The 23315-nt window shown below is 49.9% G+C and overlaps 1 protein-coding gene across 3 annotated transcripts in view; it reads left to right on the top strand.

Moving 5' to 3' along the window:
* LOC138670476 (putative GTP-binding protein 6) overlaps window positions 1–23315 on the top strand; it is a 67242-nt gene that overhangs the window by 25396 nt on the left and 18531 nt on the right. For 2 of the 3 annotated variants that reach the window (XM_069757864.1, XM_069757863.1), the window contains 3 exons: window positions 8162–8320; window positions 8429–8637; window positions 9989–10137. In XM_069757864.1, coding sequence (XP_069613965.1) covers window positions 8162–8320; window positions 8429–8637; window positions 9989–10137 — 517 coding nt within the window. The remainder of the gene's footprint in view (window positions 1–8161; window positions 8321–8428; window positions 8638–9988; window positions 10138–23315) is intronic. The other variant, XM_069757865.1, reaches the window with a different exon arrangement.

Raw genomic sequence — 23315 nt, 5'->3', positions numbered from 1 at the left:
GCCTATCGGCGTAAGGTCGGCGTAAGGAGGCATGGACTTCCCTCATACTCAGATTCTTGGACGTCTGCAGGAGAGGTACATCTCTATTTCTCTCTCTCAGCCAGATTCCAGTCCAGAGGTGTCAGAGGTGAAGATCTGAGTAATGAAGAAAAAAGAGGATAAAGAAAGATGAAGATAAGAAGACATAGAAGAAGATGGATGAGTCTCCCCCCCCCCCCCCTCCTTCCCTCCCTTTCCCTCTATTCCCAAAAATTTTTATTCAGGGGTTTCTACTCTGTATGTTTCTGCCTTTATTCTAGCGTTTACCTGACAGTGTGATGTTTGACACTGTCCTCAGTACTGGATCTTTGCTTCCGAGCCACGGCACCACCCTCCCCTGCTCCCGAGGCCTCTGCCACTATTTTAGGCCCTGGCTTCAGCGCGGCCTAGTCCCGGCATTTGGCCCTGCCTCCTCCGCAGTGTCTTCGGACTGGTTTTTCTCCCGCCTGTTGATGACACACCACCTCTTCCTGGCTCTGGCGGTTAACTCCGTCCACTCCTCCCGACTCCATTGAGAGGTTTTCTCTGCCTCTTTACTCAGTGAGCGGGCTTTTCAGCCCACACCCCCCTTTTTTGGCAATCGCCCTGCAGCCTTCTTTGTTTCTCCTGGACTAAAGCCTGGGAGCAGTTCTTCAAGACCTGATTTTTCCTGTGAGTATCTCTGCTTTGCAGAATGACACTCTCCTCAGCTCTCTGTCCCCTAACCTTCTGGGACCATCAGTAAGTGGGACTGCTTCTTATCACGCATATCTCTAAAGGAGAGCGCTCTCGCCCTCCTACTTCCTCTTCTTCTTCTGCTCTTGTCAGGCACTTTGTGATGTAGAAGTGCTTGGCACTCGTATAGGTGTGTTCAAGAACTTGTTTGAGTGAAGAAATTCCAGAAATAAATGAGATATTTTGGTCAATACATGACCTTCATCAGTCATCTGGATAGAGGAGATCGGTGTGGCAGCGTGCTGTGTGGGAGTCTGCAGTGTTCACTGCTAAGACAGGAAGCGCGGGTACCTGCTTGCCGGGGCCGGAACTGTTGAGGCTGGATCTACTGTTTCAGGGGGGGGGGGAAGCAATAGCAAGCTGGACCTTCCTCCTGACCTAGGGGGGTGGGGAGAGATAAAGCAGAAAGCGTGTACAGCAGAGGGCAGTTTGGCGGCATCCCGGGACAGGCCGCACGGAGAGGTTGTCCCGCTGTCTGCAGAGGGACCGCTGTGCTGAGGGCAACAGCAGCCAGGTAGAGAAGTGCTCCGTCCTGAGAGCATCAGCAGCAGCCAGGGAGAGGAGTGCTCCATCCTGGGAGCACCATCATCGTGCAGGCCTGCACTCGAGCTCCCCCGCCATCGCTGACAGAGACTGTGAGGAGAGACGTGCAGTGTGCCCGTTGGTCACCACGGAGCGAGGTGTTGAACGTCCCGGGCTAGTGAGTACTGTGTGCTTACTGACAGGGAGATCGAGTGCAGCGCCCCGCTGGAGAAGCAGCGCGCCAGTGCATGTCGGCGCTTCAGTCTTGGCGGGAACAGGCAGCGCGCAGCATAGAGAGGAAACTGAAGTGCGCCCAGTAGCTGACAGAGATCGAGGTGCCATGTGCTTCATGATCGTGAGTACAGCGCACGTGCTGCAAAGAGAGAACAGAGTACTGGATAGACTTGTGTAACCCACCTTACCAGCATATACTTTTCCGCTCACGGGAGACCCTGATTTTGCCAGTTTATATTTGCTGAGCCACCTTGGGCTCTACTGGACTGTGGCCCGTACCCTTGCCAGCCACTTCAGCATATGGACTAGGGGCAGCTGAAGTTACCGGAGACCAACCGCTGTCGCCAAAAGACGAGGCGTTGTTTACAGATACCACTGGAAAAGACACCGTGCCTGCCGTTGTTGGCGCTATTGACTTCATAGTCTGAGGAGCTACTGACTTCAGCCAGAATTCAACAGAACTGCCGTTGCTCTATCTGTTGCTCTTTATCCCTGAATTTTATTTACAAACTGTACTGTTTATTCCCCTGTTTAGCCCATTACCTCCCTGCGTGGAGTATCTCCTGTTACGTAAAGTTGTTCACCTTTTCTCTGCCTCCTGTCCGTCACTGCATCCCGCAACCTGCTCACATAAATGTAAACTCCCTTCAGGTCAGTCGTCTCCCTTCTGTCAGGACTGCAGCAGCCCCACTGTGCCAGTTTCCCAGGAGTCCTTCTGCTCCAGGAGAGAGTGGTGCCCCTATCCCAGTGTGGGCTACCTCTCTGTCGCAATCTGCCACGGACCTCACCAGGGTGTCCCAGATCCTGGTGTCCTCTCTTGACAGTTTGTCTCTTCCCACCTCCGCCATTACTAGCGGATCGCAGGCCTCTCCGGCTATGCCTACCAGCAAGGGCCATTCTACTTCTTCCTCCCGCTCCATTTCTCCCTCTGGCCTCCACCAGCAGACATATTTTTCCCTGTCCTCTTCCCCAGAGTCAGCTGTGGTGGTTTCGCATGTACCGTCTGACAATTACTCGGATTCTTACCGCACCTCTAATAGCAGAGACATGGTCCAGAGCTTCATCATGGCAGTCAACTAGACCTTTAACATTAAGGATACCGGTATGAATCCCGCATAAAAGTTGGTTTCGTTTAGACAGTCGAGATCAACTCCTAAGGTCTTTGCCCTTCATACTGAATTTGAAGAGCTACTTTCCAAGGAATGGGACAACCAACCAGCCTCTTCTAAAGAGGGAAGCGCCTCAGTGTCGTATGCCTTCTCTCCTGACCTCACTGAGAACTGGACCACTTCTTTGACTGTGGACCCTCCGGTTTCCAGACTTTCCACCAGTACGGTCCTTCCTCTCCCATATGGAGCATCCCTCAAGGATACCAATGACAGGCTCATAGTCCTTGGCAAGGTCAGCCTTTGAAGCGGCCGCCTCTGCGCGTCCTCTTGGGTGGCAAAGTCTATAGCCGCATGGGCTAAGCTGCTCAATCGGGGCATTCATTCTGGAGCGCGACCAGAGGAATTGGCCAACCTCGCAGACCAGATTTCTCTTGCAGAGAAGAACATGGTATCCGTCTCCTTGGACGCCGCTGCATGTGCTGCTTGGACACCCAGCAATATCGTGGCCATCCAAAGGACCATGTGGCCTAAGGCGTGGCAGACAGACTTATCCTAGTCCCTTACCAACTTGCCTTTCCAGGGTTTCCATCTGTTTGGCCCCAAGTTGGACCAAATTTATTAAGGAGGCCACCGGAGAGACGAGCTCTCTCCTTCTCCCCTTCCTAAGGCTAAACCTTGTCGTTCTCCTTTGTCACGTGGTTTTCGGCACTTTCAACGTTCCCTTTCGTCGGAGTTCTCCTTTCAAGGGAAGTCACAGGCTCGCCAAGTTAGGAAAAAGGTCTCCTTTAAATCCTCCTCTGGGTTTTTCTGTGACTCAAGGGGTAGATCTCCCAGGAACAGTCCTGGTGGATTTTCCACCGCATGGCTCAACGTGGATCGAAGATTGCTGAACCGAAGAGTCTGTTTGTTCCATGGAAGCATTTATCCATGTCCCTTTTTCTTCAGGGCATTAGAGACTCCTGCGTTTTGGAAGGTGCGGGTCCATTTTCATTTTGTCGTCTTCTTTTTCGGGCTCTCGACCACTCCCAGAGTCTCGCAGAAACAGTGACAGTGGTTTTGCATAATCTGTGCATCACAGGTTCAGTGCTCTTCCCGTAGCTCGACGACGTTCTTATCATGGCTCTGTCCGTCATTCTTGATTCCCTTCCTTTCATGCTTCTCGGACTCATCCTCCGTAGCACTCTCTCATCAGATTACCTGGTCAGGGTGACGTGCGTCTTCCGGCTAAGGCTCCCCCCCCCTTTTCAGAACATGGGCGTGTGCACTAGAGGCCTTCTGGCCTACAGGTCGACTATTGCTCGTTGTATCTGGATGGCAATTGTAGGCTTACCGGTCAGAGCAGAGCGCCTTCTTCTGGGTTTAAGGCACACTCTACAAGGGCAGTGGGGCCTCCTGGCGGTACACATAGGACCTCCGCCCTGCAGCTCTGCAGAGCAGTAATCAGTTGTCAACATGTTTGCAAATGTTTTTTTTTCAGGGTCCATGCCTACGCTTCGGCGGATGCCAGCTTGGGTAGAAAGACCTTGCAGGCGGCGTTGGTGAGTTCTCCGACCTGTTTGGAGTTGTCTACTGTTCCGTCCCCTTGTTTACTGCTTTGGGATGTCCCATGGATGTCCCATGGTTTCCTGTGTCCCCCCAATGAAGCGATAGAGAAAAGAGGATTTTTGGTTGCTTGCCGTAAAATCTGTTTCACGGAGCCTTCATTGGGGGACATAGAACCCTCTCATGTTGAACAGCTCTGTTTACTGTATTTTACTGTTACAGTTTGAGTTTGTGTGTTTTATTCTCTTTTACATGTTTGCTTCTCCTACTGCTTTCTCACTAACTGATTATCCCAGTGTCGTTCGGTGGGGTGTACACTATGGAGGAGGAGCTAACTTTTTTGTGCATGGTGTCAGCTTCCTAGTGGCAGCAGCATACATGTATGGTTTCCTGTGTCCCCCCAATGAAGGCTCCGAGAAACAGATTTTACTGTTAGCAACCAAAAATTCTGTTTTCTCTATCACTTCATTTTTGCCTTCTTTTGTAATGCATGGGGCTTAATATTTAGTTTTAAATTTTTTTTTTTTTGTGCTGTCATCAGGGAACAATGTAAAGAAAAATATAAAGTATATTTTTCACTTTTTCTTACCAACCACAAAGGACCACTAACAACATTGAAATATGTGTTGTGCACAGTGTACAAAGGAACATCAAGATGGAATTGGACTTGTAGCCTTGACACTGTTCAACAATTTTGGTTCTCAAGTCCTCAGACAGTTCACTTAAGTTTCTGTTCTCCGTGCTTAGTGTGGCACACACAGACACACAATGCAAAGATTGAGGCAACATTTACTATTTTTTTTGTGGTTTCAGGTGTGATTTTCATAATTGCCCTCATCTGTTACTTGCCACTAGTGATGAGCGTGCGCATTATCCCATTACGCTCGGCTGCTATCCGAGTATCTTGGGTGTGCTCTGCTAATATTTTCTAATGACAGAAAATATATGGAAAACATAAACAGTCTACAATGATTTCCATGTAAATTTCCAATGTAAATCCATAATAAATATCAAAAGATATAAAAAATGACTGGATAGGACCATATCAGACTAACTGCGTATTCACTAAGAATAAATCATAAGAACAAAGCAGTCTTAAAGTCCCAAAAATATATTAACGTACAAAATACTTTTTCATAATAACAGGTAAAAACAGTAAGTGGGAAATAACCTGCGCCACGTTCAGCACACACAAAAAACAGGACATGTAGTGGCATATGTGGCAATGCTACTCCTCAACTAGCCATGCTAAAGTACAAAAGATGGCGCCCCCTGAGGAAGGTACTCGCCGAAACGCGCTTTGGGGTGGATGGGAGTGTGTTCCTGTGTGGCCCGACAACTTGCTGCCTGGTATGTATACTTGTTGCACTTGCCTCTAATAGTATGCCACGAGTAGCAATGCTGTTTGTTCATGGTAACTTCATAATTATATAATACTAGATGGTGGCCCGATTCTAACGCATCGGGTATTCTAGAATATGTATGTATGTACGTCGTGCTGTGAGTGGGGGTTAAATTTCGCGCCAATATCACTGATTGGTCGCGCACGGCTGGCCGATCAGCGAAGCGTGGTTTAAATCTGGCGCCAATTCGCGGCCGGACTGCGCCTGTCGCTGATTGGTCGCGGCCGGCCGGGCACGACCAATGACCGAAGCGGTGTTTAAATACCACGCCAATATCGCTGATTGGTCACGCCCGGCTGGCCGATCAACGAAGCGTGGTTTAATTCTGGCGCCAATTCGCGGCCGGACTGCGCCTGTCACTGGTCGCGGCCGGGCACGACCAATGACCGAAGCGGTGTTTAAATACCACGCCAATATCGCTGATTGGTCACGGCCGGCCGGGCGCGACCAATCAGCAGAGTGTGGTTTAAATCCTGCGTCAATTCGCGGCTGGACTGCGTCTGTCACTGATTGGTCGCAGGATGCAAGGGGCTCGGGGCACTGGATGTCGGGGGTTCGGGGTGCAGGATATAGTACAGCCACGTAATATATAACACAGCCACGTAGTATATAACACAGCCACATAGTATATAACACAGCCACATAGTATATAGCAGCCACGTAGTATATAACACAGCCACATAGTATATAGCACAGCCACGTAGTATATAGCACAGCCACGTAGTATATAGCAGCCACGTAGTATATAGCAGCCACGTAGTATATAGCACAGCCACGTAGTATATAGCAGCCACATAGTATATAGCTGCCACATCCAGCCGGCGTGACCAATCAGACACATTGCCGCGGGATTTAAATCCCGCTTCGCTGATTCCTCGCGCCCAGCCAGCGCCACCAATCAGGGACATTGGTGCGGGATTTAAATCCCGCTTTGCTGATTGGTCGCGCCGGCTGGGCGCTACCAATCAGACATTGCCACGGGATTTAAATACCGCTTCGCTGATTGGTCGCGCCGGCTGGGTGCGAGCAATCCGTGAAGCGGGATTTAAATCCCGCGGCAATGTCTCTGATTGGTCGCGCCGGCTGGGCGCTACCAATCAGAGACATTGCCGCGGGATTTAAATCCCGCTTCACTGATTGCTCGCACCCAGCCGGTGCGACCAATCAGAGACATTGGCGCTGGATTTAAATCACGCTTCGCTGATTGCTCGCGCCCAGCCGGCGCGACCAATCAGCAAACATTGCCGCGGGATTTAAATCACACTTCGCTGATTGCTCGCGCCCAGCCGTGAATTAAATCCTGCGGCAATGTCGCTGATTGGTCGCGCCCAGCCCCGGCGCGACCAATCAGCAAAGCTGTCGGAGTGGTAAGCGCTGACTGGGGGGGGGGTGGGAGAGTATAGAGGGGGCACTGACGACAGGGGAGTATGGAGCTGCCATTTCGCGGCCGGACTGTGCCCGTTGCTCCCAAGAGTGCATTGCGGTCTCGCGAGATGATGACGTGTGGTCTCGCGAGACCGCACGTCATCATCTCGCGAGACCGCACGTCATCATCTCGCGAGACTGCAATGCATGGACCGGACCGTCGCGAGGAGCGGGAAAGGCCTGCGCTGGATCCGGGGGCCGACAGAAGGTGAGTATATAATGATTTTTTTATTTTTCTTCATTATTTTTAACATTCACACAGGGTTAATAGCTTTGTTAATGGAGTGCGTTACACCGTGGCATAACGCGGTCCCTTAACGCTGCCATTAACCCTGTGTGAGCGGTGACTGGAGGGTAGTATGGAGCGGGCACTGACGGCTGGGGAGTAGGGAGGGACTAATTCTTGGCCGGACTGTTCCCGTCGCTGATTGGTCAATCAGCGACGCGAGATTTCCGGGACAGACAGACAGACGGAAGTGACCCTTAGACAATTATATAGTAGATGTCCATGTTTGCATCTTCTGTACTTTAGCATGGCTAGTTGATAAGTAGCTTTGCCGCATATGCCACTACATGTCCTGTTTTTTGTGTGTGCTGAATTTGGCGCAGGTTATTTCCCGCTTACTGTTTTTACCTGTTATTATGAAATAAAGTACGGTATTTTGTACATTAATGTATTTTTGGGATTTTAAGACTGCTTTGTTCTTATGATTTATTCATAATATTTTCTAATACCCGCAGCTGCATGTTTCGCTGCGGTAGACGGACGCTACATATTCAGGCATTGCCTAACAAACAGGTGATCGCTGCATGTGTTGCGGCTGTCTTCCACTGCAAAACATGAAGCCACAGGGATTAGAAAATATTATCCGAGCATGCCCAAGGTACTCGGGTAACGCTCGAGATAACACGATATCCGAGCACGTTTGCTCTTCACTATTTGCCACAGGTGAGTCTGAACGAGCATCACACGCTTGAAACAAAGCTGTTAATCCACAATTTAGAAACGGTTAAAATAATTTTTGTCCGGAATTTTGTGTGAAATGATGTCGAATTTGCTACTTTTGCTCACTTATTTCCTTTGTGTGTGCATAACAAAACACGTGTAATTGAAATACCGGTACTTCTTAATTTAACTGTATTATTTCAGTATTGGTATTTTTTTCTGTTCAGGTGAAACCTTCATTGAGGTCCAGCAGAGGCTTTTAAAAGAAAGAGAAATGAGGATTAAAAAAGCTTTGGATAAGTTGAGGAGTAAGAGAAAATTACTAAGAACCCAGCGCAGACGACGAGAGTTTCCAATTATCTCTGTAATGGGCTACACGAACTCCGGTCAGTGTAGTAATTGTACTCTCCGATGCTGGCATAGGCCACATGGTCAGTTCCGATGATGTATGCATTTAAAAAAGGCTTTTAAATCCTGATTGTGTGTAATTACAGGAAAAACAACATTAATCCAAGCACTTACAGGAGATACAAACTTACATCCACGAAACCAGCTCTTTGCCACTCTTGATGTCACCGCACATGGTGGATTACTTCCTTGCCGTATGCCAGTGATTTATGTGGACACTATTGGATTTCTGTCTCAGCTCCCTCACAATTTGATAGAGTCCTTTTCTGCCACACTGGAGGATGTTATCCACTCAGTAAGTCTTGTATTCATAGACCTTAGTCCAGCGCTGACAACTCTTAACATTGGGCACCACTGTCTTCTGGAAAGTCTTAGCATTACTATAACTTTTTGTTAGTATTTCTATTGTGTTCATGGAAGTGGGTCTCCCCGTCAGGACTTGAAAAACTTGAAAGTATGCTTTGGTAGTAATGAACACCGTGTTGCTTCGTTTTTGCAGTTGCACTGCAAAGAATAGATAATTTGTTACTGGCTTTCTGTACAAACTACAGCTGATTATTGGATGTCCTTTGTGACTGGTTTATCTTCGAGAAGCCTCTTAATAAAAAGGATTTAGAAAGTGGACAACCCTTCTAACACTAGGCTAAAAGCCATGGCTTAGTCTTATTTTTAATGGCTTTTTTATTAGCGATAATATGAATTTCATTAAAATGGCATTGAGTACCGGTAGTTATTTCACCCATTGGACGAGCTATAGATAAGGAATAAGATTAGTGGGACCCTGGTCCACTGGCCACATGGGAAGCCAAGTGTGATCGTCCTCCTACCTGCAGGAATCCCCAGAGTCTCTTCTAACTAGTAGGTCCTGTGCAACTCCATACGTTCTTTGTGCCGGCCTACAAATTAGAAGTGATGCCCAAGATTCCTGTAGGTAGGAGGTTTGCAGTGGCTCTGGTCTAGCCGCCATGTTGGTAGTCTATGGCTACTTGATCTGAGCTGTTGTGAACCTTCCACCTGCAGTTCCTTAAATACTTTTGGATCAGCTCTAGTACTGCCATACATTTATAATGTACTAGATGGCAGCCCGATTCTAAAGAATCGGGAGTCTAGAATCCATATATACTTGAAATTCGGCAGGAGCTTGAAGAGCAACGTCACTTGGCCCGCCTCCACGCAGTAGAAACTTGCTGTGAGGTAAAAATTCAAAAATCACACCAAAATGGCGGGCGGAGTGTGTCACAGTACGGCACGTTTCTGATTGGTCGCTCGCAGCAGGCGGCAACCAATCACACACTGGACACTGTTGACGTCACTTATCTCCGGACATTAGCTCCGGACATTATCTCCGGACAGGAAGTTGGCACAAATTGCAGGAAGTAGTATTCTAGGCAATTATATATTAGATAAATTATCAAGAATTGCTCCTCATAAATTTCCATTAATCAAAACATCTGATGAATCACAATATTACAACATGCTATCATTTGGAATGCCATCTTTCATATATTTGTAATTACATGGGTTATAAACAGACTGACATTCACAGTAGTAATTGACCATTTTCATGATCTCATCTAGATGGTCCATACTTGCTCTGTTTTCATCATGTCTTGGTGTTTTGTTTGTTTGTTTTTTTTGCATATTAGGATTTATTAATTCATGTAAGAGATATTAGCCACCCAGAAGCTGACAATCAGAAGAAAAGTGTGCTTTCCGTTCTCCAGAACTTGAAGGTTCCACAGAAGCTCCTTGAAACCATGATAGAAGTGCATAACAAAATTGATTTAGTTGAAATGTAAGTTCACTGTTTTCATATAAAATATGAAATTAAAAAGTAGTTTTATTTTTTCTATTTGTAAAATATCAAAACTTTTTTTTTTGCCTCTGTGCACTTATATTTAAAGGGTTGTCTTGTGAAAACAAGTTGTTCCATATCCAAGAGATGATAACTTGTTGATTGGTGGGAGTCTGGCCACTGGGCCCTGCACCAACCAGCAGAATGATACACATTTATCTTAGACTGAAGCAACAGTATTCATGCTCGACTGCTGGTCTATTCATTCTCTATAGGACTACTTAGCTCTGCAGTTGGCTTTTCTCCTTCGCCTCATTGGGGGACACAGACCATGGGTGTATGCTGCTGCCACCAGGAGGCTGACACTAAGTAATACAAAGAAAAAGTGATCTCCTCCCCTGCAGTATACACTCTCCTGCTGGCCCCCAGCTAACCAGTTCTTGCTTAGTGTCCGTAGGAGGCACACGGACGGGTCTGCTATTCAGACCCAAAGAACTCTTTTTTTTACCGTTTTTTTACTTTTTACTACGGTCGAATGGGGCGACGGATTCTTTCATGTTCCATGTTCCACCAGGTTTTACCCTCGGCTGTACAGAGAACCTTCCAGCGTGGCGTCCGAGCAGCCCCCACTGCATCACCACTGAAAAAGCGGATGATGGAAGGAGGCAGACTGTTCCTCTCCACCTCCCTTCTGCAGGGATGGTGGATGGAGGCTCCCCAACCCTACACCGTCCTATCTACCCGGGCTCAGCTCCTACCTGCAGCATCTGCCACCCCCTCCATATTGGGGTAAGTGCTCCGTGAGATTTGGGTTTTTTCCGGCGATCAGAGGAGGGCTCCATAGCGACAGGGTCCACAGAGCTTCGCGGCATTTTTCCCCTCAGTCTGCGGGTGTGCGCCGGCCGAAGCCATAAATTTAGTCCCCGGCTTCGGCCCTGTTTAGGCCGCATCCCGGGAAGCCCCGCCCACCGCTTGCTTCTTTCTAGCGGCTCCGCCCCCCTATTCAGGCGCTTCTCGTTCCAGACGAGATCTCGGCGGCCATCTTCCTCTTCCTCCATTGCGGTCACTATTTCTTCTGGAGGGGGCTGCGGCCGGCGGCTTTTCAGCGCTGAAGTCAGCGCTATTCTAGACGGAGGACTCAGACTCTGAGTAAGGTAAATCCCTTCCCCCATCCCCCCCCCCCGGCACGCATCCTGGCAGCATTAAGGGACTAGCTTTCCCTGTTTTTTATATACTTAAGGCTGCAATCTCCGGTGCTCCTTCAACTACAGAATGTATAGTACAGTGTGCAGGCCTGCAAACGGAGAGCTGTGAGTTCCCAGCAACGAAAGTTAATTTTTAACCTCCGGTCTCATGACTCATTCCCTGGTATTTGATACTCTGCCCGGAAGTCGCTGGGCCCATAGGTGCATCCCCAGCTTTCCATGCCTTTTTATTAACCCCAGGACCAGCATTCCCTGGTCTTAAGGGTCCCCTATTTTTAAAGGGTCACATCCCCAGCATTCTCTGCTCTGCCAGAAGCCGGTCTCCTTTTCCTTAGTACTTAATCAGGCCAGTATGTCCTGGTCTTAAAGGCACATGGCCAGTAGGCACTGGTCTTAAAGGCACATGGCAAGTATGCCCTCGTCTTAAAGGCACATGACCAGCACCCCTGGTCTTAAAGGCGCATGACCAGCATTCTTGTTCTTAATGGCACATTACCAGCTTTGCTGGTCTTAAAGGCACTTGTCCAACATTCCTCTCATGACCAGTATTCCTGGTCTTAAAGGCACGTGACCAGCATGCCCTGGTCTTATAGACCGTGACCAGTATCCCCTGGTCTTAAAGACACGTGCCCAGTATACCCTGGTCTTAAAGGCACATGACCAGTATGCCCTTGTCTTAAAGGCACGTGACCAGTATTTCCTGGTCTTAAAGGCACATGACCAGTATGCCCTGGTCTTAAAGGCACGTGACCAGTATCCCCTGGTCTTAAACGCTATAACCAGTATGCCCTGGTCTTAAAGGCACCTGACTAGTACGTCCTGGTTTTTCAAGGCACATGACCAGTATGCTCTGGTCTTAAAGGCATGTGACCAGTATCCCCTGGTCTTAAACGCAATAACCAGTATGCCCTGGTCTTAAAGGCACATGACTAGTACGTCCTGGTTTTCAAGGCACATGACCAGTATGCCCTGGTCTTAGGCTACGTTCACATTAGCGTTGCGCCGCCGTGCGTCGGCGACGCAACGCGCGACGCACGCTAAAACGCGCGCAAAAACGCGTGCGTTTTGCGACGCGTGCGTCGTTTTCCGACGAAAATCGGACGCACAGAAAATGCTACATGTAGCGTTTTCTTGCGTCCGACGCTAGCGTCGGAAACGACGCACGTGGCGAAAAACGCCACCAAAACGACGCACGCGTCCCCTATGTTAAACATAGGGGCGCGTCGCCGCTGCGTCGCCGGCGCAACAGCGACGCACATTGGCGGAACGCCAATGTGAACGTAGCCTTATAGGCACATGTCCAGTATGCCCTGGCTTTTAAAGGCACATGACCAGTATGCCCTGGTCTTTAAAGCACGTGACCATTATGCCCTGGACTTAAAGGCTCAGGACCAGTACGCCCTGGTCTTAATCGCAAATGACCAGCATACCCTGGTTTTAAGGCATGACCATTATCTCCTGGATTTAAAGGTACATGACTAGTATGTCCTGGCTCTTAGGGCTCATGACCAGTAGGCCCTGGTTCTTGAAGGCACTTGTCCAGCATGCCCTGCTTTTAAAGGCACATGAACAGTATGTCATCTTACTAAAGGCACAAGACCAGTATTCCCTGGTCTTAAAGGCTCATGACCAGTAACCCCTAGTCTTAAAGGCGCATGACCAGTTTTTACTGGTCTTAAGGGCACATCATCTATCCTAAGCTGGTCACCCTAACTGAGCTCTGGAGCACTCACATGCTCCCTCTCCTACAATGGGAGCCGTCGGCTAGCAGGGGCCGCAAGCGTTCTAGAAAAGCGTACAGGTTCTAGAAAATCTCCATCAACATTTGACGGGTGATGCACTGGAAGACCTCTAAGTAGGATACCATACCTGGTCGGAATTTTATGGGCGACGGGTCCCTTAAAGGGCTCCGATTTCCCCCCACACCTTCATCAGACGAGCACACGGAGTGTCGCCTCCATGTATCTTCTTCTGCATCCAGGTCTATCGCCACAACCTGCCCTGTCCACTCGGAAACCTCAATTCTGGGGATGTACTGAGGCACACATTTGTGGCGTCCCAACAAGGAGGTTTTTCCCCTCCTTTGTATCAGATGCAAGTAAGTGGACGGTTCCTCTCCACGTCCCTGTCTAGAAGATGGTGGATCGAGGTTTTTTCCTTATTTTCTTCTCTGCACGTCGATAGCAGAGACCTGCTGGTTACAGTCCCGCATTCTGCCACTTGGCTGACTCGCCGGGCAGAATTTCTTGCGGTATTCCTACCAGTATCCTGGCCGGTGTATCATCAATTAAGATTCCACAGACGGTCGGATAGCAAATCTAGTTCGTTCCATCTTGTGGTTTCGGGTTCAGCGCTCTACCCTTCCTTAGCCGCCACATGGGTTGCTTGACCAAAGGGAGGGAATGAAAGTCTCTGGGTCCCAGACCTTAACTACTTCGTTCCACAGTATAGCTGGCCTATCAAATCTTCTGAGCGGGAGACTAGCAAGGGATCGTATCTCTTCTTCAGGCTCAACCAGCAGTGGAAGCATTGGCCAGGACAGTCTAGATCTAAGGGATCTTGGTTCCAAAATGGAGGGAATGAAAAGTATCTCCATTCCTGGACCCCAAACTTCTAACAACCTTTGACAGGGCTCTTTCTTTTTTCGGATGGAGTTCCTCCGCTCAGCCATTACTTCAACGGAAAAACGTGGTTGTTTTCTGGCATCCATCGACATTCGGGATTCTTACCCTCATATACCTATTTCTCCTTTCTACTATAATCTCTTCGCCTCTCCATTCGCGAACAGCATTTTCTCGACCTGGCCCTTCTGCCTGGCTACCACACCAGAGTGGTCGCAAGGGTCATGACGGTTCTCATGTGCTTCTTGCACCTTAGAAGCATGGTCGTCCTGCCCTATTTGGTCGACTTTGTAGCCGCTCTCCTAGGACTACGCTGAGTCGTCTATATCACTTGCAATTACCTCTCTATTGGGCTAGCAGCTAAATTTAGACAAGTTTTTTTCCCTCATTCTCAGCCCAGCTGATCCTCTTTGAGGATGATCCTGCCCAAGAAGGATGGTTATTCTCTCTCGAGTCTAGGTCGTGGCCCTTCTACAGGGAGCTTGCGCTCTTGATCTCTCATTCCCTCGGTTCTTTCAATTCGCTAGGAGGGTTCTGAGGGCAAGGAAGTCAACGGAAGCAGTTTCCTTCACTGCGCTCGTTTTCTGCAAGTCAATCAGGCTCTCAAAGGGTAGTCTCTGAGCTCCTTCCTCATCCAGAGCCTTCTCCTGGCCCAATGGCTATTGGGAAATACCATTGCCAGTTTTCTTCTCCCTATCATCTCTCTGTAGATCCGAACGGTACGGCTGTTCCTTCAGCAGGTCCTCTGCCTTCTGGCGGGTCTTCAGTTGGATAATGCCTCGGCTGTGCCACAAGTTAGCCATCTAGCAAGTACCCACAGTCAAGCGCCATGGCTAAGGTACCTCGCACTCTCTGATGGGCCGAGATCTATCTTCGGTGGTCTCAACAGTTCATTCCCTGGAGTAGAACACTGGGCGGCAGACATATTCAGCCGTCCGGGTTTTTCCTCAAGTGAGTGGGAACTTCACTCGGAAGTCTTCCATGGGACCTGCCTTCACTGGAGTACTCCAGAGCTAGTTCGGATGGCGTCCAAGCTGAACGCCAATGTACTCCAGTTCATGGTTTGGTCTCGCGATCCAAGTCCATCGCAGTGCATGATCTATTCTTCCATGGCACCAATTTCCATAACCCCTCTTCCACTACGTCTGAAATCTTTTCGGAAGCGGGTAGGGCCCCAGTGATCCCGGGAGTCCCGCACCGGTCATGTCAGGTTTTTTCTCGCTTGCGGTACTATTATTTTTCCGGCTTATTGTCTCAAGCTGGAAATATGGTCTTTCTCGCAGGCCTCAATCTGTAGTTCTTCCCTACCGCGTACCGTTAAATCCGTGGGACCTTAATGGTCCTGGGCATCTTACAGTGGACTCCTTTTTTGATCCGGATAGACTTTTCTATCAGGGAGGGTCTCTCCCCTTCTTTCTCTGCGTTCTTGTCCTCCTGATGAGTCTTCAGATCTCGACGTTCTGTTCTTTATCTTTTTTCCTTATTACCATCAAGGCAAGGTTGCCCTCTAGCCATCCACTTCCCCTCGTTGCCAAGGGGTATTATATCTCCACTGTTGCAGGGGCATCGTCCTCTCATCTCCTTTGGCTCTAGTCTACAAAGCGGAATGGGTTCTCCATAATCTGGAAGAAGCGAGTGCTCCGAGTGCGTACGTATCGAGGACAACGTCCTTCCAAAGGTTGGACACTTTACTCGGGTTTTTCGATGGTAAGTAGCCTTCCTGACGGTCGCAGGAAGGGTTTAGCCGTTTTTCTTTGGCCACGTTAGCCTGGTGGATTCTTTTCTCCATCCAGGAGTCCTTTCGCGCTAGATGTCAGCCTATCTCCCTGTCTGAGGGCTCTAGGCACCAGACGTCGGCAAGCACGACAGCAGGCTTGCGAATTCCTCCAGGCCGCATGCATTCTTGAAGCACTATAATTCACTCACTTCCACAGATGTGAGTCTGGGCAGGTGGACTTTGCAGGCCGCGGTGGCGCACTTGTAAGTAGCGGCCACACGGCCTGAAGTGATGTTGTCCCCACCCAGGGACTGCTTTGGGACGTCCCATGGTCTGTGTCCCCCAATGAGGTGAAGGAGAAATAGGGATTTTTGTGTACTCACCGTAAAATCCTTTTCTCCGAGCCATTCATTGGGGGACACAGCTCCCTCCCTGTTATTAGCTTATGCTTTGTTTTTATCTTTTGTTATGTTATACTCTTATATATAATGTGACATGCTTTACGCTTATATGTCGTTATTGATCTCCTACTGCTTTTGCACCGAACTGGTTAGCTGGGAGCCAGCAGGAGGGTGTATACTGCAGGGGAGGAGCTAACTTTTTCTTTGTATTACTTAGTGTCAGCCTCCTGGTGGCAGCAGCATACACCCATGGTCTGTGTCCCCCAATGAATGGCTCGGGGAAAAGGATTTTACGGTGAGTACACAAAAATCCCTATTTTACAGCAGCCCCATAGAAAAAGAATGGAGTCGTGGCCGGGTATCCGACCTGCCACTTTTATTTTGTAATATGGATCAAAAATCAGTCGCGAATCAAACCGCCACCAATCGGTTAGTTATCACCCATCCTGTGGGTAGGTGCTAACTTGTTTTCAATGGAAAAGCCCTTTCAATTATTTTATTGTTTTCCTTCCATTACGTCGGGGATCCTGCTATATTTGACACAAAGAATATTTTAGATTGAATTGCTACTTCCGCCATATTGTAGACACAATCACTATTCTTGCCAGATAGTATTCTGAATCGCTACTCTTGTCATCAAAAACATTTGAAGCCTGAATGATTCCCATTAGTCGGACTGGGGTGCCCACGGCCCACCAGAAGAAGTAACTAAAAGGACCCACCCTAAAATGTATATATATATCGGGTCGGGTATATCGCATCGGGTATTCTAGAATATGCATGTTCACCTAGTATATTGCACAGCCCACGTAGTATATTGCCCAGCTACGTAGTATATTGGCCAGCCACGTAGTATATTGCTCAGCCACGTAGTATATTGCTCAGCCACGTAGTATATTGCCCAGTGACATAGTATATTGCCCAGTGACGTAGTATATTGTGCAGCCACGTAGTATATTGCCCAGTGACGTAGTATATTGCGCAGCCACGTAGTATATTGCCGAGTGACGTAGTATATTGCCCAGCCACGTAGTATATTGCCCAGAAACGTATATTGCCGAGTGACGTAGTATATTGCCCAGGCACGTAGTATATTGCCCAGTTGCGTAGTATATTGCCCAGTGTCACGATTCCCCTGACCGCTGTCACCAAGTGGTCAGGATTCACACCGTGACCGTCACCCCTACGTCACGGATCAGGGTGACTTTAGGCCAACAGACAACTATCACCTGTGCAGGGGGGCTTATCTTAGTTATCCCTCCACTGCTAACAATGTGATGAAAAACCACACACAAGGCTATTGACCTCTTAGTTTACTGCAGGGGCTTATTTTAGGTATCCCACTGCTTTTCTATATACCACAAACTGCAGGGATTTATGTATATCCCGCTTACAGTTCCACTTAACACTTGCAGCTCTCTGGCGCCCCCTTACTCTCAGGTCAGATTAGGTACTGCACCCTGGGTAATTAGTCGCCAGAAAGGCTGCCTGCTAGTACTGGCTATTGGGCACGCTGCAGCGACGCGGTAAACTACTCCCACTCAGGCAGGAACAATAATTATCAAACCCGCAGTTGCTTCAGCATAATCCAACAGTCAGCACACTTTCGCTGCCACCAGCTTCGATTAAACGGGTCCGAAGCTAACCCAACACAACAGTAACAGTAGCGTATTTTCCCTTCAAGAGACTTAGGGTACGGTTTAGAACAGGAGAACGAACTAATATATAATAGTATATCCCATTAAAATTAATTAGGCAGTGCTTTACGAAAAAATATTTTATAAAGAAGTTACAAATGAGACAATTGCAAATATGTACATGGGTAATTATAACATAAAGGGAATAAATGAGAAAAGCAACACACTCACATGTTTAAAGCATGACAGGCATCCAGGCTAGTGGAGTTTTTCCATATGTCCCAGCTCATTTGGACGTGCTGCTGGCTTCAGAAGACAAGCAGTCCAGAAGGAGAGATCAGCAGAAGAGACAGCTGGGGAGCCTGCCACAAACTTAATACCTTAAGGCTTTGACATCACAGAAGGGCTGGCTTATCCAGACCCTCCTCTCTCTACCTTCTGCCTAAACTTTGAACTATTCTTTCTAAGTTCTATAACTTCACTACAAAACACGCCATAGTTCTACCAAACTCATCATTCATCTCAGATTAACGTGGGCATTCTAATGAGATCAAATATGTCCTATCTGGGATACATATTTACAGAGAAATCCCTACTTCTTTACCAGATGGAGTTAGAAGCCCGAGTTTCATGGGATGTGTAGATACACCGAGTGAGACTACGAATATATATTTTCATGTTCCTAGCTTAAATCGTTTGCCTAATATCTAACAAAAACTAAACAAAGAATCTTTCATGGATTCTTGAAGTTTCTACTTCCCTTATAGCTGAACAAGAGCTTACACAGGAAATGCCAGTTGTAAATCCCATGCGGCAATAAAACCTCTCTTCCCCCATACTCTCAGAGAAGGAAAGCCAGGAATTTGCAGCTACAAACTGTTACTCCAAGAAGGGGGCTTAGCCCATGCAGGCTAGCAAGAGAACTACTTATGATATTTCATACCATATCGTGACACCTCCCCCTTTTGGTGTGCGCTAGGGAGGCAGTACCCCACGGTATGCCTCCATGGGCACCTCAGTAGGTTCACCCTGGCGGGAGAGTCCATCTGCATTCCCATGCTCTTTGCCCGTTTTATGTTCAATGGTGAAGTCAAACTGCTGAAGGGCAAGGCTCCAGCGTAGCAACCTGCCGTTGGTTCCACACATGGCGTTTAGCCAGCGCAGAGGGTTGTGGTCGGTCACCACAGTGAAAGTGTGACCATACAAGTAGGGCTGCAAGCGCTGCAGGGCCCAGACTATGGCCAGGCACTCCTCGATTGTGGAGTAGGCCACTTCCCTCGGCAAAGGTTTCCGGCTCAGGTATAACACGGGGTGCTCTTGGTCCTCCGAGTCAACCTGGCTGAGCACAGCACCAAGGCCAAACTCGCTGGCGTCGGTCTGCACCAAGAACGGTCGACTGCTGTCGACTGCTTTCAACACAGGGACGTTGCACAGTGCGGTTTTCAACGCCTGGAAGGCCCCCTCACAGCCATCTGTCCAGTTGACAATGTGAGGTAGCTTCTTCCTGGTGAGGTCCGTCAAAGGTTTTGCCAGGCTACTATAGTGCCGTACGAAGCGCCTATAGTACCCTGCAGTGCCCAAGAAGGACATCACCTGTTTCTTGGTCACGGGAGTGGGCCAGTTCACGATCACTCCCACTTTGTCAGGCTCTGGCTTCAGGGTGTTCCCGCCTACCCGGTGCCCCAGGTAGTGAACCTCCCTCATGCCCATCTGGCACTTTCCCGGCTTGATAGTCAGTCCTGCTTGGTGAATTCGCCTGAGCACCTCCTCGAGATGCTGCAGGTGTTCCTTCCAGGAGGGACTGAAGATGGCAATGTCATCCAAGTACGCCACGGCGTACGTCTCCAGTCCCTGAAGCAGGAGGTTGACCATCCGCTGGAAAGTGGCAGGGGCATTCTTCATGCCGAAGGGCATGACCGTGGACTCGTACAGTCCGAAGGGCGTGATAAAGGCGGACTTCTTCTGCGCCTCGGGGCTCAGGGGAATCTGCCAGTATCCTCTACTCAAATCCATTATTGTCAGGTATTTTGCGCCAGCTAACTTCTCAAGCAGCTCCTCGATGCGCGGCATGGGGTGCGCGTCAGAGGCTGTGATGGCGTTGAGCCCCCTGTAGTCCACGCAGAACCGGGTGGTCCGGTCCTTCTTTGGCACGAGAACTACAGGTGAGGCCCACGCACTCTTTGACCGTCGAATCACCCCCAGCTGTAACATCTCATCAATCTCTTGGCGCATAATCTGCTGCACCTGGTCAGAGATTCGATAGGGTGTTCGCCGTAGTGGGGCGTGATTCCCGGTGTCCACCTCGTGGACTGCTAACTCAGTCCTCCCAGGTCGGTTGGAGAACACGACCCGGAAAGGTTCCAGTGTGGTTTGCAACTGCACCCGCTGGGGTTCAGTTAACGAGGCGCTTACCTCCACATCCTCGATGGACCCATTGGCCTTGGCTTGGGCCAGCAAGTCCAGGAGGGTGTCTTCCTCACCGTCTTCGGGCAAGCTGCAGACCGGTAGGACGAAAGGTTCACGTTCGTGATGAGCCTTCATCATGTTGACGTGAAAGGCCTTTCGCCTACCCCGAGCGTGGTCAAGCGTGACCACGTAAGTGACCGGGTTGAGCTGTTGGTGGACGACGTACGGGCCCTCCCAGGCGGCCTGAAGCTTATCAGTTGGTACGGGGACCAGCACCCACACCTTTTGACCCACGTAGTAGGTCCGCTCCCGGGCGTTCTGGTCGTACCAGTGCTTCTGATCAGCCTGAGCCTGCGTCATGTTGTCATGCACCAACTGCGTCAAGGTCTGCATCTTGTCACGGAAGCGCATGACATACTCCACTATGGACACTTCAGAAGGGTTCGGCTCCTCTTCCCAGGATTCTCTTACCAACCCAAGGGGTCCCCGAACTCGCCTGCCGTACAGGAGCTCGAAGGGGGAGAACCCCGTCGAGGCCTGCGGAACCTCTCGGTAAGCGAACAGCAGGTGTGGGAGGTACCGCTCCCAGTCGCGCCCTTGAGTCTCAACCAGCATGCGTAGCATCTGTTTGAGGGTACCATTGAAGCGTTCACACAGGCTATTGGTCTGTGGGTGATACGCACTCGATACCAGGTGCTTCACCTGCATTCTCTTACAGAGAGCCTCCATTAGGCGAGACATAAATTGGGTCCCTTGATCAGTAAGCATTTCCCTGGGAAACCCTACACGTGAAAAGATAGCCAACAGGGCATCCGCCACCTTATCTGCCCTAGTTGACGACAGAGCTACTGCCTCTGGGTACCGGGTAGCGTAGTCTACCACAGTAAGGATATATTGCTTTCCAGAGCTGCTGGGGACGGCCAGCGTGCCCACAATGTCCACCGCGATCCTCTGGAAAGGCTCCTCTATCACTGGCAAAGGGATCAGGGGAGCCTTAAGAGCAGGCCCCGCCTTCCCCACTCTTTGACAAGTGATACAGGAGCAGCAGTAGTTTGACACATCTGTCCCCATCTTAGGCCAATAGAAGTGTTGAGACAGCCGAGCCTTAGTTTTGCTGATCCCCAAGTGTCCAGCTAGCGGGATCTCATGGGCAATCCGCAACAACTCACCCCGGAATTTCTGCGGGACGACCAGCTGTCTTTCCCTCAACCACTCCTTTTGTGATTCTCCGGGTACTGTCTCCCGGTACAACCTTCCTTGTTCCCAGAACACCTTCTCCTTATCAGTCTCGGAGAAGGGCGTCCCGGCAAGTTGTCTCAAACTCTCTAGGCTCGCATCTGTGTGCAGAGCGGCCTGAAACTCCTGGCTAGGGGAAGCCAAAAGCGACGTCAGGGTCCCTTCCCCACGGGAACCCTCTTGGAACTGCTCTGGGTCCACCTCTGGTTCAGTCACAGTAATGACTGAGGAGAGTCCGGAAGGCAGACAGTTATCTGCGTTCCGGGCACTCTGACTGCGGGTGACAGCAGCTACGTAGGCTGTCTCCCCGGGGATTTCTACAGGCCCATCAGCCGGCGCTGCTATGGGCTCTACCTCCCCATCCACCCCCAACACTCCAGGGGCAGTGCTACTTATGGGCCAGTTACCTTCCTCGGTAGCACTGGTCACTTTCATGGCGTCACCTTCCTCACGGTTTTCATGCATCTCCCCATCTCCTGTAGCACCGACACTTGCCCCTGTTAGGGGTTCCTCAGCCGTCTCACTCCGCAGAGCGACGTGGCTGGGCACGCCTGTACCTATGGACACATTAACCTTCACAGAAAAATCATTATCAGGTTCAGCTGGCACAGGTACAACATTTTCACCATCAATCCTAGGGAAAAAATGGTTAATCGATGCATCATTACAAGATAAAGCATGGTCAGGTAACACATGCGATTTCCCATCATCATCATCATCAGGGTTAACTTTACCCTTATTAGTAGATTGGGGAGGGGTGTCAGGGACGTAGTATGCAACCATCCTCCCCAAATCAGTCCCCAACAAAACATCAGTGGGCAAATTATCAGACAGCCCCACTTCCTTCACCCCGCTCCCGGCACCCCAATCAATAAAAACCCGGGCCATCGGTAAGGGACAGCTGATGCCCCCAATCCCAGTGACAGTTAGGGTTTTCCCCGGAATGATTTCTTCAGGGGCCGCCAGTTCGGGTTGGATGAGGGTTCGTTCAGCCCCGGTGTCCTTGAGGCCTGTAGCAACATGGCCTCCCACAGTGACGTGCTGTACGTTGTCACACACCCTCCCAACCACACCACCCACCAAAAGAACTGCTGCATTAGGCCCTGGGGCCTTGGCTTGGGTGTTCTTCTGCTTGGTTGGGCAGGAGAGACTGATATGACCAGTCTGATGGCAGTTGTAACACGTGCGAGGTTCGGTGGTCGGTCTGGTGCTGTTGGCCACGGGGCCAGGACCTCTGGTGTGTTGGCTGGCAGGGGTACTGGCGTTGGTTGCAGGCTTACCCCCTCTCCAGCTGGTGGTGACTGGCTTCCGCCCTTCCGATCTACGGTTGGCCTCATAGGCATCGGCAATCTGTGCTGCTTTCGTCACGTCTTTGGGTTCTCTGTCCATCACAAACTGTCGCACCTCAGCTGGGCAAAGATGAAAGAACTGGTCTTTGATCATCAGGTCTCGCAGCTGTGCAAAGGTGGTCACTGACAGTCCTTGGGTCCACTGGTCAAAGTGGGTCCCCAGTCCATGCACCACATCACTGTAACTGTCGTGTGGGCCACGTTGGAGGGTCCGGAACTTTCTACGGTACACCTCGGGTGTAAGCTGGTACTTGGCTATCGGAGCCTTTTTGATGGCCTCATAGTCACCATCTTGTTCTTGAGGGAGGGCAGCAAACGCCTCCAGAGCTTTACCTCTCAGCCCTGGTGTCAGGTATCTGGCCCATTCATCTGTAGGCAGCTGGTACTGCCTGCAGGCTTTCTCAAAGGCCCGCAGAAAAGTGTCCAAGTCCCCGTCCTTCTCCATAACAGGAAAGTGATCGGGCCGGGGCTTAGGTATCTGAACGCTGCTGGGCTCACGTCTCTGGGCGGTGGAGGGCATCCCCCCCTGCCGGAGCATCTCCAGTGCATGTGCTCGCTGGGCTTGGCGCTCGGCTCTCTCAGCCTCCCGCTCGGCCTCCCGCTCGG

This window comes from Ranitomeya imitator, chromosome 3 (assembly GCF_032444005.1).
Source record: "Ranitomeya imitator isolate aRanImi1 chromosome 3, aRanImi1.pri, whole genome shotgun sequence".
NCBI lineage: Eukaryota > Metazoa > Chordata > Amphibia > Anura > Dendrobatidae > Ranitomeya > Ranitomeya imitator.
Note: the sequence above shows the minus strand (reverse complement) of the source record. Positions and strands in the feature narration are given on the sequence as shown.